The sequence below is a fragment of the Ipomoea nil genome, unplaced genomic scaffold (assembly GCF_001879475.1).
Source record: "Ipomoea nil cultivar Tokyo-kokei standard unplaced genomic scaffold, Asagao_1.1 scaffold0684, whole genome shotgun sequence".
Classification (NCBI taxonomy): domain Eukaryota; kingdom Viridiplantae; phylum Streptophyta; class Magnoliopsida; order Solanales; family Convolvulaceae; genus Ipomoea; species Ipomoea nil.
Genome location: NW_017617112.1, coordinates 1,591,228 through 1,611,441, shown reverse-complemented (window position 1 = coordinate 1,611,441; position 20,214 = coordinate 1,591,228). Strand labels below are relative to the sequence as shown.

The following is a 20,214-nucleotide window of genomic DNA, read 5'->3' as shown; positions in this document are numbered from 1 at the left end:
ATTGCATTACAACACGTAAAAATGTTATATTACATAAAAAATAAAAAGCAATACATGTTCAACTATGTACAAAATTTATAAAAATTTATAATAAAATAATGTTATTTTTTTTAATAAACTTACCTTTATCTCAAAACTTCTTATATTTATTAACCACTAATAAAAGAATTAAGTACATTGTAGTAGTTATGAACACATTAGAAGATAACGGAATGAACGACTCATGATTTATTTCCTCTATTGACTCTTTGATAGTGGTTCTGAATGTTTATGATTAGGCAGAGAAACCTAATATATAAAAAAAAAAACAAAAAATTAAGTACAAATAAACTTAATTAAGAAGTTTACCATCTTTATTTAAGAATTTTGCAATTTTTTTGGAAAGTAATGGTAGAATTTCCAATTTCCCAAATTAGAAAAAGGCACAGAGGGAAGGCATATATTGAGGTGGTGGAGTGAATAGAATAGTAGTTGTGTCAAATTGTGTCATGGACGGGTGAGAGTTCATATCATCCTGCAGAAGTCGACGTCACAGTAACCGAAGGGCATTCAGACAAAACGAAGCACGCTCGCTTTAGCTAAGAAGGTGAGAATCCAGCTTTTCCTGTTTGTTTCCCTGAAAAGCGAAAGAATTCTGGAATGTATGTACGTATACGCGCGTATTTGCACTCTTACAGGAACGTGTAGTCTGGCGAATTGGAAATAATTTTTGTGATCGGTGAATCGGAAGCTGCTGCCGTGGATTTAATCCGCGATCGCCGAAATCATGCTCTCGTTGCAAGGCGATCCTCGGCAGTACCACCTGCAACAGGTGGCGCAGGAGCAACAACAACAACAACAACCACAGCAGAATCAGCAGTTGATTTCTAGAATCCTCTTCGATGTCAGCGGCCTCGCCGGGGGTGATCAGAGGGTGGATTCCTCGTCCTCGGCGTTGTCCTCCACGGCCTCCACCAACATAAATCCTGATGTTGCTCGCGAAAGTAAGATGTGTTTATCTTTTGAGGTTATAATTTCTATTAAGTTTTTGTTGTTGTTGTTGTTGTTGTTTTTTGTTTTTAATGGTTTATTTGATCCGTTTTAGGGTTGAAACTCCACTATAGAAGCGCATATCTTAATATTTCTCCTATTTCCTAGTAAATTGGAAAAATCTCTAGCTTGATTGAAGGTGGCTGTAGTTCTAGGTCTTGTGTTGCGTGATGTATGATTTAGGAGTTGATTGTATTTGTGAATTGAAACTTATGTTTATTGGACTGCTTTGTGCAAACATACCTTCTCTTTGTCATTTTGAACTGCTGGAACAGCAAATTAAATTGATTGCTATTCTTATCGAGATGCTGACTTCTATCAGTTGCATTCTAATCAGAAAAGGGGAATCAATTTAGCAAAATCTATACCAGTAACTTACTTTTTGAATTCTATACTTATGATGAATTATCTTGAACCAGAGAATTTCAATATAGTATGAACTAATTCTGTTTTTCTGAACTATCTTCTTCAAAACTATTACTTATTTCTTCCTGCTTGATGTATGGTTATGTAACCTCTTAATATATTGCATAATGCATACCATCTTTCTTTATTGCAGCTGTGTTTAGTTCATTCACAACTATCGTCTATATTTGTAAATCTTTTCTTTGTGAGGTATGTGTGTGTGTGTGTTACACACACACACATAGAGATAGAAAGGGGGATAGATAGATAGACTAAAACTAATCTAGTTTACACAGATAGATACAGTGAGTTGGTGGATATAACCAAGTAAAGCACCAGGAAAGACATGTATGAGATAAAGAAAGATGAGCGTTAAGCTCCGTTTTTAAATAAACGATCACAAGGATACTTTTAGTCATGTGGAGTGATAGGTTGAATGCAATTAAGGACTTGAAATGTTATTTATAGGCCCTCACATTCGTTTTCCCACCCTAGATGGGAAACGAAAGTCCTACATACTTGACACAATGCATTTAGGCATCCTAACTAGTTTACCAGATACAATGTGATATCTTCCTGAAATACACTAGGAAATTAGTATCTCCTAGGTGATTAATTTCCTTAATCTGTATTAGGGTAAAATCTTTTGCATACTTTGATAGTTTGATCAAACATGAATAAGGAAAGCTAAGCTCCATTGTCCTAGTAGTTTCCATACACAGCCAAGTGTTAGTCTTGGCACATTCCAAATCTTAACAATTATTCTAACCTTCCAAACTGGGCCAAAAAACACCCATGATGGTTGGGCTTGGCCAACAACACCACCCGTTGAATTTGGGCTGACCCATCATGACTATATCCTTGGCAACTGGGCTGACTAACCAGCCCCGTGGATCAGGCGGGTGTTACTCTAACACTAAAATTCATTAATTTCACCATTACAAGTCCATTTCATAAATATTGAATGTTGGGTTCTATTACGTGGGATGACAAAATCTCCAAAAGCAAGAAAATTTTGAGTTTCCAACTACCTAATTCAAGCTTTCAAATACAAGTACACTTTGAATTCCAAAACGCAATTCCCCAAAACTCTTCCATCCTTCTATGCCGTAGTTCATACCACTACGTTTTCTAGATCAATGGCGGAAGAATAGATACCAAGAGGGAGAGATAACCTCCACGCAAAGAAATAAAAAGCAGAGTCCCCCTTCCCCCCGCCTCCATTTATTACTTTCTCTTTGCCTTATAAAGAGTAAGTTGTGTCATGTGTGTGTTTCTGTTTGGCACACTGGGTAGGGGGAGGTGATTGGCATTCCATAGTTTTCTTCTGCAATAGAATCCTCAAGATTCCCAACTTATGCTGACTCCTCAAATATTCTATCGTTGGGGTATCAGAATTTTTGTTAATCAATTATCTTTTAGTTATTCTTTTTTTTTTTTTTGGTCCTCAGAGAATGGTTGTGTGTATTTGCACTTTCATGTTTAGTACTTGCGAATAAGCGGGAAGAGGGGGGGGGGGGGGGGGGGGGGTGGTGGTGGTGGTGATTGCCATCCTCAACCTCCAGAGTCATTCCTTGAAGCTTCTGGTTGGCATGGCAGGGGTTTTACTATCATCATTATTATTATTATTATTATTATTATTATTATTATTATTATTATTATTATTATTATTATTATTATTATTATTATTATTATTATTATTATTATTATTCTGTGTGGCGCACTGTGTTGGACACCGCATACCTCCTTCAGTTGGTCTATACATGTGACCTTCGAAAGGAATGATAAACTTATAAAGAAATTGATACTACATCATGAGAATAAAACATTAGGGCCAAAGGTAAGATAGAACATTACAAAGCATATGCAAATGTCTATTCCACTCGATTTAGATTTGAATAACACTTGTGGTGTCTGCTTTTGTTAAACTTTGTTTATTGGCTAAGAACAATATTATGGAGTATACATTGCTTACTATTATCTTTTTCTTTGATTATATACTAGGTCAGGTACTGTGTTTATCACTTTATTGATTAGTTGGATTTGTGTAATTGATTGTTATTGTTTTCGCCTTTTAGGAAGTGGGTTTGGCTAGCTTATAATGTTTCCAAGAGAATTTATTAAATTGAATTTGAGATTTTGTGTATAGGTTGGGGGTTTTAGATTTGGTTAGTTGAATGAATATAAAGTCATAAGCTCATTAAAAGATGAATACAAATTCATGAAATTTGTACATATGAAATAAATTATTTGAGAAAGCATGTGTATCAATTAGTACATCCAATGTTGTTGTGGCACCTAGGATGGAATGTTGAAGTGTGTGTTGTAGCAAGGCCAGCTTCTGAGATTTCAATTTATTTCAACTGCAGTTGATGAGGACATGCTCTTGACCCTTGCTCACCAGAACTACAAAGCTGGGAACTATAATCAGGCATTAGAAAATTGCAAGGCTGTTTATGAGAAAAATCCACGGCGCACTGATAATCTTCTTCTCTTTGGGGCAATCTATTATCAGGTTACATTCTTTTCTATCCCTTTGTTGTCTGGCTAGGGGTTTTCTTGATTGCCCACATTCATATTGATTGAACTGTACCTTTTCTGTTTTAGTTGCATGATTTTGATATGTGCATTGCAAAGAATGAAGAAGCTATTCGTGTAAACCCACATTTTGCTGAATGCTATGGAAATATGGCAAATGCTTGGAAGGTAAGTTTTTATTATCTTTATGTTCTGAAAAATATTACTCCGTATTTCTTATGTAAATGTTAATTGTTAAATGTTGATCTTTATTGCCTCTTTTGTTTTCATGCAGGAGAAAGGCAATATTGATGTTGCAATCCGCTATTATTTAGTTGCAATTGAGGTCTGTATGCATCTTTAACGTTTCCTGGACAAAGCCTTTATGCACAATGCATTTTTTTAATAATTAATTTAATATGCACAATGCATGTTATTAATTAAAATCAATTCATTTGTACTCCTCTTAACCAAAGCAAGTGAAGTTATATAATTTATCTGTCTCTAAAGTCTATGCTATAGGATGGGCCAAAACACCTGTCTATGAAGTATTCCATTTTCCAGACCAGGTGATGTTCTTGGGATGGGAGAAAAGACACTTATTATTTTTGTCTGGCTAATCACTTCTGTCTCATCCATGAACACATCTTTGCTCACTATGCAATTTAATATGGAGCATTCAGTTTTTGCTGACATCTTTCATTTAGTATTTGAGGTATTGTTACTTTTTCTTTCAATGAATGAAACTTTCTTCAACCAAAAACTTTATATGGAATGTTTACAAAAAGTCATCTTTGTCCTTAAAAAAAAAAAAAAAAAAAAGAACAAAAGCTAAATAGAGTTCTAGGACTAATACTCTGTGGTACAAGTACAAGTATTCAAGAGGTAAACAAAGTTACTTAGCCACAGTGAAACTGGCTACCTAGTCACAAGGTTACTATACTTTCATATTCTTTATTTATGGCTGCCTGATTTCTACCTGCTATGGACTGCTATAGGTTTTTCTGTATTATTTTCTTCCAAGGTTCTATATGGTTAAGGTGTCTGCTATCCAATTTGGGAGCTTGACAGGTTTGGTTACATGAAACTAATAACTAATTTGAATTTATTTTTTCAGTTTCGTCCGAATTTTGCAGATGTGTGGTCAAACTTAGCTAGTGCATACATGAGGAAAGGCAGGCTAACTGAAGCAGCACAATGTTGCCGCCAAGCCCTTGCATTAAATCCAAGCCTGGTATTCTACTCTTGAATATATCATCTTCATTTATTTGAGTTAGATAAGATGTTTGACATTTTCATCCCTCTTCTATTCATCCTATAGCAATTATAATTGTGTAGGTTGATGCACATAGTAACCTCGGCAATCTGATGAAAACACAAGGCTTAGTGCAGGAGGTACGGTAGACATTGAACTCTTCCTCATTTCTTATAAAATGGTGCTTTCAGTGAACTAAAATGTATGAAGATGGTTTACTTATAAAAGAAAAAGGGAAAAAGTAAAAAAGTGTTAAGATGGTTGGACAAGTTCTACATGACCAAAGGGATTATACTCGAATTTTCAGCAATTAATAATATATGAGGGGATGAAAGTTCCTTTTTGGGTAACTAGAGATTTGAAGCATTCAATATGGTGAATATATTTGTTAAAATCTAAGTTTGGGCTGTAATGCACACGGGCCCCAAACCGCACTAAAAGATTGAATCCAATCAATTAGCTAGTCTAACCCATGGCCTTATAAACCCATATGTTTGTCTCTTATTTTTCAATGTGGGACTCTTAACAATATTAAATATTGAATTGTAATTTGAGCAAATATTACTTCCATAAAAAATACCTGTGTTTCCAATGGGGCCTAATTACCATAATGGATTAATTGGCCTATGAACATTTTAAGTGCAAAGCCAAGAAACACCTAGGCAAGCTGTTTGGCTACTGCCCATAGTTTTATAACGTGCACTGAATGGATCCTTGAGCAAGCTGAATGTGGATACAGCTGCAGGCATAGGATGGACTTTTGTATCAAAGCTAGAGTTCTTCATAAGTGTGAACTAAAGTGCTATATTATATTTAGTCAATAGAGGGAGGCAGGCTTTACCTGATCCAGGGATATCCCACCTTGTATGTGTTTGGATTTCTCAGAATAAAATTACAGCCCCCATTGAAAGACACCAATAGACAGCCATATTAAAAAATTAAAAAATAATCTTAAAGTTAAAACACACTCCCACCAACAAAAGTAATTGGGATTTGAAAATGGTTCTGATTCCTCCAAATCAAACCCCAATAATCTAACCGTTCTGATTCCACCAATTAAACCCCAATATTCTAACAATCACCAACAAACTTATATGTAACAACTTCAAGCTCATGGAATTGAAATCACAGTGCATGGACATGAAAATTAGTAGGCTTGAACAATTCATTGATTGATAGAAATTATTCGTTTTTGAGAAATTAATTGCTAGCTTTTCAGCTTTACCACACAAGTTTTATTTTTACTTCTCTATGAACCACTTTTGGCTTGAAAAGAATTTTCAAAGAGATGGTTCCTGGTTTTTTTTTTTTTTTTTTGGGTGTGGGGTTAGAGAAACTCAACAACTTAGGTAGCTAATTTATTGAGGATAGGAGAAGGATTTCTCTATTTTCTTTAAGGATTGATTTTTTTTTTTTTTTTTCTAGGCATACACTTGCTATGTTGAGGCTCTTCGCATACAACCTACATTTGCTATTGCATGGTCCAATCTTGCCGGTCTTTTCATGGAGGCAGGTGATCTGAACAGGGCAGTGCAATACTACAAGGTGTCAAATGATTAATGTTTCATTAACTAATAATTGTATAAACATTCTAAGTATGCATTTATCTATTTATTTATGTATATTTTATTTAATCCTTTAAATTCAGGGGCTTACTAATCCTTTTGCTTATTTATTTTCTGGTCGCATAATCTACTTTTGTTGAATCTTTTAATTGCCAGGAAGCTGTCAAGCTCAAACCAAATTTTCCAGATGCATACTTGAACCTTGGAAATGTCTACAAGGTAAGCCTTGGTGATAGTGCTAATTGGTTTGGATAGGTGGAAATATGGCTAGCATCTGGAGCAATATGATATCTTCTTTGCATTTCCAGGCTTTAGCAATGCCTCAAGAGGCCATTATGTGTTATCAGCGTGCTCTCCAAGTGCGACCAGACTATGCTATGGCTTTCGGTTAGTCCTTAATTCTTCATATACTATATCCGGTTTCATGCACGCCAGTGTGTAAGTGTGTTATAGGCTGCAATTCTGAATCTTTCATGTATTTATTTGTTTTTATCTACTTCTCATGATAAAAGATAAAGAGACTTGATGCTTTTGTGAAATGTACACATCTGAACCAAAAATTATGTGAAGTTTGAGATGGCTAGGAATTTGAGGGGGTTAGAGATAAAACCTGTCACCTCCTATCTCGAGTTACTGGCTGATGCTGCTGGTTAAGGTCTTTGGCTTGGACTTCTAGGTTTTAATTTTTTTTATGGATCCAAGTTAACCTTGAGACCCATTTGAAGAGCAAATAAAAGCCACATGCTATTCTTGTTGATTGCACATAACAATTCTCTTGAAGAAATTGTAAAATCTGTTGATTACTTACTAGTGCTGCCAAATTATTTGACACATTTCAGTGCCGTCTTAACAACTGACAGTATCTACTATCTAGGACACACAACCTGTATATCTTTGTGTGAAATTTGGATAAATTATAAATACATAGCAGCACTGATATATCTATCGAGCATGGTGCTTGACTGCCCGCAACAATTTTGTATCTGAACTACTTATGCAGGAAACCTAGCTAGTTTGTACTACGAGCAAGGCAACCTAGATATGGCAATACTCAATTATAGGCGAGCTATTTCTTGTGATGCTGGGTTCTTAGAGGCGTACAACAATCTGGTTAGCTACTGATACTTGGTTAGTGAACTCAGACTAATATTATGAATTATATATATATATATCTATTTTTTTTTTCCTTTTCATTTTAGGGTAATGCGCTGAAAGACTCTGGGAGAGTTGAAGAAGCAATTCATTGTTATCGTGTAAGTGCTTTTTGTCTTGTCTAATAAGTACTTCAAGTCTCATTCCAACTTTAGATTGATATCTAATTGTTCTGATGGCACATGCAGCAATGCCTCTCTCTTCAACCAAATCATCCTCAAGCACTTACTAATCTTGGAAACATATATATGGATTGGTATGCTTTACTGAGTAGCATTTGATTCAAGTTCCTGTTTTCTTGGGAGTTTAATGATAAAATATTCAGTTAATAAGATTTGGACAATGTTCAAACTGAGTTCTATTTAATTGAGTATGCTTTTTGATTCTCTAGGAACTTGGTGAGTGCTGCAGCACAATGCTACAAGGCAACATTAGTTGTGACAACTGGGCTCTCTGCTCCATTTAACAATTTAGCTATAATATACAAACAGCAGGTACTGTCTGATGTTTAATCTTTAATGTAGCATATGTTTAGCTATAATAACTAAAGCTCCATTTCACTTACTACTTGGGAAATAAAAGTGCTAACACTTGCAACACAAGGATTGGATGGAGGAGATGTAGATGTCTCTAGATACCCAACAACTTATTATCTCAACAGATATTTGCTTCTCTTTCGTTCTTGTCAAGAAATTGACTTGGCTTTGCCAATAATCTTCTTTTTTTTTTTTTTTCTTTTTTTTAATTTCATTTTTAGGGTAGCTATGCGGATGCTATATCTTGCTATAATGAGGTTCTACGGATTGATCCGTTGGCAGCTGACGGACATGTGAATCGGGGTAATACTTATAAAGAGATTGGGAGGGTTAATGAAGCAATTCAGGACTATCTCCGAGCTATTACCATCAAGCCATCTATGGCCGAGGCCCATGCCAATTTAGCTTCAGCTTACAAGGACAGGTAGATGATAATATATGTTTCAGTTTAGTTGAATATTGCCACTCTTCTCTATGAGTGTGTGTGTGTATGTGGGATTAATTATATTAATTTTCTTTAAATCTTATGTTTTGGTTTGGAAACATGTAGTGGCAATGTGGAAGTGGCCATAAAAAGCTATAGACAGGCATTGATTCTACGGCCTGACTTCCCAGAAGCAACTTGCAATCTACTTCACACATTACAGGTGTGCATAATTTTTATTTTATTTTATTTTTTATTTTAAATATCAATGAAGTTTCTTTGCTCAGGGAGTGAGCACTTCATTAGTTAGTCATGTCCACCAGTTTTATGCAATGGCTAACCCAAAACACTATACCAAAAAGGGGCATTTCTATAATTATCTTTATGCACTCAAGTTAGACCTGCAACATGCCTGTTTACACAGTTTTCTGTTTTCAGTTTTGAAAACATGTTTACAAGCACCCATTTTCTACATTCATTATACAAACTTAAGTTTTTGAGACTATAACGCTATAAAATTAATCACGAATTCAAAATTTTGAGTAATTTTTTAGAACATGATATTCAAAATATTTTCGGATATGTTTGGTTGGAGTGAAATATATAAAAAAAAATTTCTTTCAAGTCTATTATATGTGAAATTTTAACATACAATATCCGAACCAAATTTATGTATAGAATATGGATATAACATAACTAAAAATATCTAAACCAATCAATAACTTATGAGGTTCACTCAAACTCTAAAAATGAAATTTTGAGTTTTAATTAAGATAATATGAATAATGTCTAACCCTAAGTGCATGTATGTACGATATGTTGGTACAAATAGATGGAGACTAGAGAAGACAGATGATAGTGGGTCAAGTAAGAGAAGATGGTAATGAATATAGGCATAGTGGTGGGTCGATATGTAAGTAAATAAGGATGGGGGTGGGGTAGGTAGGTGGTGGTAGGAGTAGCCGAGTATATAGGTAGGTAGGTGTAGCAGTGAGTAGGTGGGGGGTAGGAGTAGATAGATAGGTGAAGTAGAAGTTCGTAGGTAATGAAAATGGTGATTATAGATGAAATTATTTATGTTTTATCAAAACTGAAAAACTATGCAAGGAAATATGTTTTTTGTTTTCCATTCTCCAATTTTTCATTTTTCCGAAAAAAAAAAGAAAAAAGAAAATTTCTCCAATTAATAAACGGACTCTAAAAGTTTTATTTGCATGTTTGATGTTCATGAATTGACTTTTTCTACTAGAATAATAAATGGAGTCATGGAGAGAATACAGATGTCTCAATACTATTAGGGGGATGTGAAAATGATTTTCCATTTGGGTTCTGTTTTGTCTACATATTTACTTCATTTGAATTTTTACTTTACAGTGCGTTTGTGACTGGGATAATCGGGAACAGATGTTCATTGAAGTTGAAGAAATACTTCAAAGGCAGATTAAGGTCTCTACACAACCTGCTTTGTCTTTCACTGGTCCTGTTGCAAACAGTTGATAATCAATATATTTTAACTTTACAAATTACAATTTTCCCTAACTATGTTTAGTCTTACATCTTGTTCATCCCATAGATGTCAGTTTTACCCAGTGTGCAGCCTTTCCATGCAATTGCCTATCCTCTTGACCCAATGCTTGCTCTGGATATCAGGTGGTCCTTTTATATTTACCACTTGGTAATAAATAGTGTTATGAATTTTTAATTTAACGGATTGTTTTTGCTTTTGAAGTCGAAAATATGCTCAGCATTGCTCTGTGATTGCTTCCCGCTATTCACTTCCTTCTTTCAATCACCCTCCTTCACTACCCATTAAGGGAGGTAGTGGGAATGTTCGATTGAGGGTTGGGTATGTTTCTAAAAGCATATTACTGTATCCTTACTCATATGCTTTTAAAGCACTATATAGTGAAAGGATTTGAATATACAAGACTTGTATATAGCTTCTTATTTTGCCATTCAGGTATGTGAGCAGTGATTTTGGAAATCATCCGCTGTCGCATCTTATGGGTTCCGTCTTTGGAATGCATGACAAAGAAAATGTTGAGGTTCGTAAAAGTAGTAGCACATGTAATGACGAGGCAGATTAAGATTCTAGGTCTCTGAATCACACTAGGGAGCTAACATCGTTTCATTCGTAGGTTTTCTGCTATGCTTTAAGTCCTAATGATGGAACTGAATGGAGGTTGCGCATCCACTCAGAAGCTGAGCATTTTAAAGATGTATCATCCATGTCATCTGATATGATTGCAAGGATGATTAATGAAGACCAAATACAGATTCTTATAAATCTTAATGGTTATACCAAGGTGATAAAATGTTGCCAATTGTTTCTTTGCTTGGCTTTTACTGTGCCTCTTATTTGTGTGTCTAATTGTCTATATGTTAGTCTTTTCATATTTCCACTTGTGAAGATCTATCATCTTTAAATTAGATGCCTATTACCATATGTTTAATTTGTGAAGATGCCTGGTAATTTTATGTCAGTTTTTTTTGTCAGTCTGTTAAACCTTGACCTACTTAAAACAATACTCTGCAGGGGGCTAGAAATGAGATATTTGCCATGCAGCCTGCTCCAATCCAGGTTTCATACATGGGTTTCCCTGGAACTACAGGTGCAACATATATACATTATTTGGTCACTGATGAGGTATTACTGCAATTGCATTAGCTAATTCTTTGTTAGGCTGCTTAGGTTTTTCTGTAATTCCATTTTTATTTTTTTTGTTATATGCTTTACTTTGTGTGTTTTGATGTTTCTATTTTATTTTGACCTTGGTAGTTTGTTTCGCCTACACGATACTCACATATTTACTCTGAGAAGCTTGTCCATCTCCCTCATTGTTATTTTGTAAATGATTATAAGCAGGTAAATTGCTTATCCTGATTTCTGACCTTGCATGTTTTTGGAGAATTGTGTTCGTTATATTCTTTATGCATTGATTATCTCTTTTTACAATTTCATAGAAAAATTGTGATGTACTAGATCCAGACTGCCTACCCAAACGCTCAGATTATGGCCTTCCAGAGGATAAATTTATATTCGCTTGTTTCAATCAGCTCTACAAGATGGATCCAGAGATTTGTACAACTTGGTAATTTGGGATGGATCATTAACCGAGATGTCTAGTATTAGCTCACTTTTTGATGAATGCCTCCCTTAAAATAAAAAGTGCTGTACTGATGTTGCAGGTGCAACATTCTCAAGCGTGTACCAAACAGTGCACTTTGGCTCCTCAGATTTCCAGCTGCGGGTGAACTGAGGCTTCGTGCATGTATGTGATTAAATAAATTACTTGTATTGTGAGAAAGGTGGGGATAATCAATGATGTGGTTGACTTCTTCAACTAATTGAAACATTCGTTTACAGATGCTGCTGCACAAGGTGTACAACCAGACCAAATAATTTTCACCGATGTTGCTATGAAACAGGAGCATATTAGACGCAGTTCATTGGCAGATTTATTTCTTGACACGTATGAAATTCCCTTAACCTTTTGGCATCAAGTTTATACATTATCTACATGGGCATTGAACTCTATTTTTACACTGGATAGGCCATTGTGCAATGCGCACACAACTGGAACAGATGTTCTTTGGGCTGGGCTACCAATGGTGACACTACCCCTTGAGAAAATGGCTACACGAGTTGCTGGTTCCCTGTGTTTGGCCACAGGACTAGGGGATGAGATGATTGTCAACAAGTGGGTATTTTAAACCGCTCGATTATTTTTTTTTCTGCTAATGATTCTATGCATCATATTAACTTTTAGAATGATCTATTGTCATAATCCTACTCATCCCTCAGTTACTTCTAATTGAGGTTTCATCTGGAATTCCATTAGTAAACAATATTCTTGTCTGTCAAGCAATATGCGAAAGGGTATCTGAAATCCATGTCTCACAACTCTCTAATCTCTGTGTTGCATGACTATAATAGTGCAGTTACAACAAAGTATATAGTGTTACCTTCATTTATATATTTTTGTGTCTTTTTTAGTGTTGAAATTAATCTGCTTGCTGCTGATCCACTTATCCACATTTGTGAACGGTGTGTTTATTTACTCTGACAATGCAGTATGAAGGAGTACGAGGAGAAGGCAGTATCGCTGGCACTTGATCGCCCAAAACTACAGGATCTCACCAATAGACTAAAGGCTGCACGCATCACTTGCCCTCTGTTTGATACAGAACGCTGGGTGAGGAATCTGGAGCGGGCTTATTTTAAGATGTGGAATCTGTACTGTTCCGGCCAACATCCTCTGCCCTTCAAAGTTATAGAGAATGATAAGGAATTCCCGTATGACCGTTAGATGTGTAGTAAAATATACTGAGGCTGTAGATGTAACAAACAAGAATGTAAAGAGTTACTTATTATGGTCTAGATATGTTGTCAGTCACGTTGATTATGATAGTATATATTCATCTATCAACATGGGCCAAAATCCTCCATCAATGAGTTCTATCTATTTAGTATTTACACTGAGAGCATCTGAGCAAGTTAACAAGTTGCCTTTGAAGTGAGCCTAAGTAGGCCTGAGCTCTATTGATAGCACAGGGTGGTGTGTAGTTGATGCTCTCTCTCTCTCTCTCTCTCTCTCTTTTTGCAGAATAGTTGGATTGTTTCACCATATTTCCAGCTGCTGCTTTGAAGGCTTTGGTGGTTTAGTTGATGTGGTTGGGGATCACTTTAAGCTATTCTGCAAGAAAAGTTGGTGACAGGTGGAATTACTCCTCTCTCCTACCTTTATATGTGCTACTCACAAGCTCTGCATATGTGTGTAGTTTTTGCTTACAGGAGAAGTACTTGAAGGTGGCTTACAACTTCTCAAATGAAATTCCTAAAGCCGCCATTACCAGGTCGCCACCATCTCTTATTCTTAGTTCATTTTTCAAGAAAATAACATGAATATAAAATTTAAAGCATAAGAGATGGAGAATTAACAACGTAAAATTAAATTAAATTCAGGGCTAAATCTGATATATGACACATAATTCACAGACACTGTCTTCAAATAGCAGATCATCAAAATTTAGGGTTTTATGCATTATTTTATAGCAAAACACAGTACAACAACTATTTTGCATTTTGTATTTGATAATTACGACGGAAGTGGTGCTGCTTTACTTTGACGGAGTAGCGGGTGCAAAGGAGAGCAACTCCTTAGATTTGGCCCAGGGCTTGACAACCACTACGGCGTCGAAAGTGTTGGCTTCTCCGCCGGCGGTGGAGGCGGAGATGCGGAGGTAGTACTTGATTCCGTTCACCACCTGCTTCTCCGCCTTCACCACCTCCGAGAAGCTCAACAACTTCCCGGTACCCTGCTTTTTCTGCTTGAGGCCACTGTTATACTCCTCCACACAGTACTTCCCCAGCTGTTGAATCTCCTTGTTGGTCTTCACATCCTCGATCTCTGTTCTCCCGCCTACCTTCCTTCCTAGGGCGTTCACTTGGGCGCACCACAAGGCTATGGCCAGAAGGGAAAGGAGAAGGAAGAGGTTGAGTGTAGTTTTCGCCATTTTAGTTGAGAGAGAGAAAAGTGGTGGTATCTTTGGATGTGGTAACGATGGGGGGGAAGAGGGGTATATATAGTGGGGGGTTGGATGTATCATGTATGCGTGTTGCGTGGGCGCGGGGAATAAGAGATTAACAGCTTAGGTGTACGAGTTACAGTGGGAGTGACGCGGCTTTTGTTTGAGCTAAGAAGCAAATCAAAGAAGTGCTAATTATGGTTAAGATTTGGCAATCATACAAATTTATTGTGATTTTGACTTCACATTAACGCAATAGACTCGCTTGGGCTTTGGAGTAGTTGCTCCGAAGGAAAATGATTAGTCTAGAATCTATAGGAGACTTGGAGTATATTCGCTTTTCCCCTTTTCATTTCATTGAAGGACTAAAATGAAAAATAAATCTCTATCTCTATATCTCTATATATAATATAGCAGAATTAAAGTGAAAATTTTTTCCCTCCATTTGATGCATTTGAGAGTTATGGAATGTCAAGGGTTTAGAAACTTCATAATCATCATAAATCTCTCTCTCTCTATATATATATATATATATATATATATATATATATATATATATATATATATATATATATATAGTGAAAGGTTCCCGTGCGGATGTACGGTGGATTAATGTGCGTGAGATTTGTACTCAATGTGTGTGAGTGTTGTGCTTAATGTGCCTGAGATTTGTACTTAATGTGCGTGAATGTGTAAAATGCAGCAGAAATTATTGATGTCAGCTTCTTTCCCATCCCCAGTAGTCATTGCCCCCTCCCTAATGATGATGCGGAGGCGGGCTATGGTGGTTAAGAATTATGGGGGAATAATACAACAGAAATCCACACTTAGCTGCTGTTCAAATTTTACTGTGCGTGCGTCATCTATTTAAACATTCAACTGCACTGAAGGTAGCTGATAATCCAAAATCCTTGGCCAAATTGAAGGAAGAAGTAACAAGAAGATTGGCGTTAATGTGCGTGAGTTTCTGTTCTGATTCCTTCTGAGCTCGTAATTCTGAAATACTCACGCACATTAAGCACAAATCTCACGCACATTAAACACAATACTCGGGCACATTAAGTACAAAACTCACGCATATTTACATGATGCACATTAAGTACAAATCTCAGGCACATTGAGTACAAATCTCACGCACATTAAGTATAAACCTCACGCACATTAATCCTCCACACAACCGCACGAGAAGCCACAAATGCACCTGATCCCTTCCACACACACACACACACACACACACACACACACACACACACACACACACACACACACACACACACACACACACACACACACACACACACACACCACACACACACACACACACACACACACACACACACACACACACACACACACACACACACACACACACACACACACACACACACACACACACACACACACACACACACCACACACACACACACACACACACACACACACACACACACACACACACACACACACACACACACACACACACACACACACACACACACACACACACACCACACACACACACACACACACACACACACACACACACACACACACACACACACACACACACCACACACACACACACACACACACACACACAGATATATATATATATATATATATATATACTACTTTTTAATAGTTTGTAATTTTGATTAGTTTTTTAATAATTTATTTACAAAGAAAGTTAGGTAAAGTAAAATTAAGTAGCTTTAGGGAAAAAATTTTCCCGCCTAAGTGTGAATGTATATTAATAGATTTGTAAGATCATTATTTTTTTTTGTGTGTAAACCACGAGGTGGTCCGGGTCTTTCTCTGTCCGTTTAACTTTGTAAGATTATTACTGCAAATGAGGTTAGCAATATGAAGCATTTTTTGTCATATATTGTCTTAACATTTAAATATTACAATGTATAACTATACTTACATTTTTTAATAAAATTAATTCTGCTTTGAATTATAACATTACAACAATACTTATAAATTTTTGTCCGGCAAATACTAGTAAAATATTATGGCCTGGTCTTGCTTTGGTATATAAATATATATATCACAAGAATATATGAAATTGTCGACGCATTGATCTTATTGGTTTAAGTCAGTTAGTTATGAGCATAGGTGAAAAATTTGTTAGGCGCTTAGAATGTCTATGTGGGGATTAATTGGTGCCTAGGTGCCTGTGTATTTTTTTAAATATATGTTTAAATTTTTTAAGACTTGATAATTATAAAGTATTTAATACTTTAATAGTTAATACTGAAATATTAAATATTAACTTAAAAACATCTAGGGTCCGTTTACTAACAGAAAACTATTATCTGTTTTCTAATTTTTCAGTTTTCATTCTCTGTTATCCATTCTCTGTTTTCACCTAAAATTTAGTTTAGATAATATTAATATTTTTTGAGCTAATATTTAAAATATTTTTTTTTGGATATATTCATTTGAATGACATGTATACGAGTATTTAACTTTTGCTTCTAAATTCTAAATATATTCATTTGTAATAATGCTAGTCTAAATACCATGGTTGCAAAAATCGCGCCTAGGCGCCCGGCCGCCGCCGCGAAGAAGGCCGGAATCGGCCTCCTCAGCGGCCGGCCGGCTAGGCGGCTGCCTAGACCGCCTAGCCGGCTTAACCGGCGTTGAATTTTATTTTATTTTATTATTATTATTATTATTATTTTTTGCGTTGTAAACAATCTTTTGAACACTTTTACAACCACTTACGTAAATAGTTTGTAAGAAATAACTATGGAAACCTTATGTTTTATTACTAAATTTTGAAAATTTTAATTTTTAATTTTATTTTTAATTAAAAAAATAAAAAAATAAAATAATAAATAAAAAATCGGCGCCTAGGGGCGCCTAACATTTTTTGCAACATTGCTAAATACTTAGTCTAAAAACGATAGTCTAAATAAATACTATTTTTGATTTAAATTTCTTTAATTCTTTTTTTGGGTAGCACTGTCATTGTGTTTATCTTCAGTACATGTCCTCTTTTTATTTATTTATTTGTAGTGTGTCATGTGCAATTGGGTTACTGGTGGTAGTATAGATGGAGTCATCGTGCAATGAGATTATGGTGTAGGAAGCTTTAGATTTGCCTTGTTGTGTATATGATGGGATCTTAGTTGTACTATTAACTCTTTATCTTACAAGCACCTATTGATATTTGATAGTGGTAGATTTTCCCTACATGTTCCATGCGTTGTGAGATGTGTGTCGTAGGTTATCATGTAAAAGTATTGAACAAATTAAATATTAATATTTATTATATTTGTATAAAATACTTGGTAAATAAATATATATAACATATTTTGTATTATAACTTTGAAATTTAATTACAAGATAACGTAAAAAAAAAAAAAAAAGACAATGGACATTGTAGTGAATATAATAAATTAATAAATTTGAAGGTAATGAATCTTTGAATTGTAGAAAATAAAGATAATATAACTAATGAAATTATATATCTTTTTAAATTTTTTATAATGAATAATTTTTTTTTTAAATAAAGGCATTATAAACATCTAAATCTAAATTAATTAAATGCATATGTATTATTTTTGGTTGTAGCTACTAATTTATTTAATTTAATAAGAGTAAAAGTGGCATGCATACTTTTTAAAACTAACTTCCATTAGATATATCTTAAAAGATATATCAGGCATGAGAAATAATTAAGTTTGAATCTTATTTTCACAAGATATGTATCTTCGTAGGTTGTGCACAGCATGCGAATTTGTAAAGAAAAAAAAAAAAAAAATATATATATATATATATATATATATATATATATATATATATATTACATTTATTAATTTAATACATGTTGATTACCATGCAAAAAATAACATAATAAATAAATAATATATGTATTCATTTTCCATTCGCATGCAACCAACGAAACAAATGACTCTGCAAGGCCACTAAATGACGAAACGTCATATTGCATTGTATGCAATAATAATTTGTTTCTTTCAGTTTCTTTCGTTGATACAACGAAACAGCATCCAAATATCACTTAACACGAACCATGCAACCTGAATCCATTTTTTTCTTAATAACGATTTTATTCATCAATTCGTGTTTAACGAATTTTGCATCAAACTCGTAATTAACGAAAAGCTTCGATTCAATATCATCGAAATGATATATACATTAATTCGTTAAGAACCAACGATTCGTTAACACCAACGAATTATTAAACTTCGATTCCAAATCATATTTCCCAATTTACTTTCTACCAAACTAAAATAATATTTATAACTCCACAACTCCAAATATTATTTAAGCTTTCATGGTAATCCATTTGAATAATTAATTTCCATTACTATATAAATTTCCAACACTCCTCCATTTATATAGTAAAAATTAACATTGTACCAAGACAGATCCAAAACTCATGCATAAATGAAAGTGTCTTAGAGATTGAACTTTCACATAGTGTTATATGTGTTACATTAATTCGGATTGCAGTGATGGACGAACCTTGAATCACGCAGTCTCTTTGAAGAAACGTAGATATAACACACAAGTTTTACAGTCATTACAACTCACTGTAACTTGACACTATTATGGCAATGTGTCCGTATCCATTAATGAGCACGCGTACCAAGTAAAGCCCAAACTTGTTTGAAGCGGCCACACTTCATGCTCACAGAAGCTAATCTTTTATATCATGCACTGCACCTTGCATTTTTTCAAAAGATCAGTTAAGAGTAAAAACTCATCCCTACAACAATGCAGAACCAATCATCACTTTTTCTTGGGATACAATTTTTAATTTAAACTTTTGATGCTTGCAATTACAAAATGAAGTACTCATCTACATTGAACTCAAGGTCTAACGTAACAACTTAGACGTGAGTTGAGCTTTCCTTCACTTGCAATTTAATTTAGGCTTTCCGTATCCCTTCCGATGTCTTTAAAACCATGTCCCTTGCAAGGACTCTTGCAAACGGATCCGTTAAAATAAACCGGGACCGTGCAAAATCCAGTGCTACAACACCATAACTTAGGAGCTCTCGCACATAGCTATATCTCATGCTTATGTGTCTTAATTAACTTGCCATTATAACTATTGTTATATGCTTTGGCCAGTGTAGTAGCTCTGTCACAATGTACTAAAACTGGTGACATCGGTTTTGGCGAAACCGAAATCTAAATAATCAAATTCCTTAGCCAATCAACTTCTTGCATGTCAAAGCCAACGTAAGAAATTCAGATGTCGTGGTTGAAAAGACAACTTTGCCTTTAGAAACCCATAAAATAACCTCCTCAAAGCAGAAATATCCATCTACTAATTGAGGAACAATTTCATGATTAGACATTCAACTGGCATTAGAAAATATTTCCAGGATAGAAATTTCTATTAAATATACTAAACCATAATTAATGGTTTTAAAGTATATCAAAATTCCTTTTATTCTCATCCACTTAGCCAACAGAACATGATGATAGATAGAATTTTAATATTCTATCAATGAATTGGTGAAATAAAATATTTATTGATTATACCGGGACCCACTTAATAGGTTCCTAGTCAATAAATATTTATATCCTGCAAATTCTACAACCAAGAATTTCAATCATCATGTTGAACTTATTAGCAGTGAGGACTTCTTAAAATAAAAATTCAACCTCCTCCATTTGAGACATCATCAACTATGGAGAATAAACCTCCTCCATTCAGAGAACATCAACCTTGGAGAATAGACCATTTTGATTTTAAACTTTTACTTTTCATTTTCTTCTAAACTGAAGAATCATACCAATTTAAATCATAATCCATAA

The 20,214-nt window shown here is 34.9% G+C and overlaps 2 protein-coding genes across 4 annotated transcripts; one reads left to right on the top strand and one right to left on the bottom strand.

Moving 5' to 3' along the window:
• The first annotated feature begins 458 nt into the window (after positions 1 to 458).
• Positions 459 to 13,380, top strand: LOC109175194 (probable UDP-N-acetylglucosamine--peptide N-acetylglucosaminyltransferase SEC). Of its 3 annotated transcripts, XM_019324448.1 has the most exons (28): positions 462 to 586; positions 678 to 983; positions 3,804 to 3,949; positions 4,042 to 4,140; positions 4,247 to 4,297; positions 5,069 to 5,185; positions 5,290 to 5,346; positions 6,632 to 6,751; positions 6,928 to 6,990; positions 7,080 to 7,158; positions 7,772 to 7,881; positions 7,971 to 8,024; positions 8,112 to 8,179; positions 8,315 to 8,417; positions 8,681 to 8,883; positions 9,010 to 9,106; positions 10,258 to 10,329; positions 10,457 to 10,533; positions 10,613 to 10,729; positions 10,844 to 10,928; positions 11,022 to 11,189; positions 11,420 to 11,530; positions 11,663 to 11,749; positions 11,848 to 11,975; positions 12,073 to 12,155; positions 12,251 to 12,356; positions 12,438 to 12,584; positions 12,959 to 13,336. In XM_019324448.1, the coding sequence occupies exons 2-28, from the start codon at positions 767 to 769 to the stop codon at positions 13,191 to 13,193; spliced, it is 3,000 nt and encodes a 999-aa protein (XP_019179993.1). In that variant the 5' UTR covers positions 462 to 586; positions 678 to 766; the 3' UTR covers positions 13,194 to 13,336. The 3 variants fall into 3 exon arrangements, 2 of the variants coding, with proteins under 2 accessions (XP_019179993.1, XP_019179994.1); XR_002053261.1 differs by having other exon boundaries at positions 459 to 983; positions 12,470 to 12,584; positions 12,959 to 13,380; XM_019324449.1 differs by having other exon boundaries at positions 462 to 983; positions 12,959 to 13,380.
• A 433-nt stretch (positions 13,381 to 13,813) lies between these two features.
• Positions 13,814 to 14,454, bottom strand: LOC109175195 (cysteine proteinase inhibitor B). Its single transcript, XM_019324450.1, has one exon. The coding sequence runs from the start codon at positions 14,398 to 14,400 to the stop codon at positions 14,005 to 14,007; it is 396 nt and encodes a 131-aa protein (XP_019179995.1). The 5' UTR covers positions 14,401 to 14,454; the 3' UTR covers positions 13,814 to 14,004.
• Between the last annotated feature and the right edge of the window lie 5,760 nt (positions 14,455 to 20,214).

Bases quoted from the DNA above. Each gene is read 5' to 3' on its own strand.
- LOC109175195 (XM_019324450.1), bottom strand. From the start codon at position 14,400: ATGGCGAAAACTACACTCAACCTCTTCCTTCTCCTTTCCCTTCTGGCC.
- LOC109175194 (XM_019324449.1), top strand. From the start codon at position 767: ATGCTCTCGTTGCAAGGCGATCCTCGGCAGTACCACCTGCAACAGGTG. The intron at 5,347-6,631 runs GTACGGTAGACA...TTTTTTTTCTAG, and splicing joins CACAAGGCTTAGTGCAGGAG to GCATACACTTGCTATGTTGA. The intron at 12,585-12,958 runs GTGGGTATTTTA...CTGACAATGCAG, and splicing joins GATGAGATGATTGTCAACAA to TATGAAGGAGTACGAGGAGA.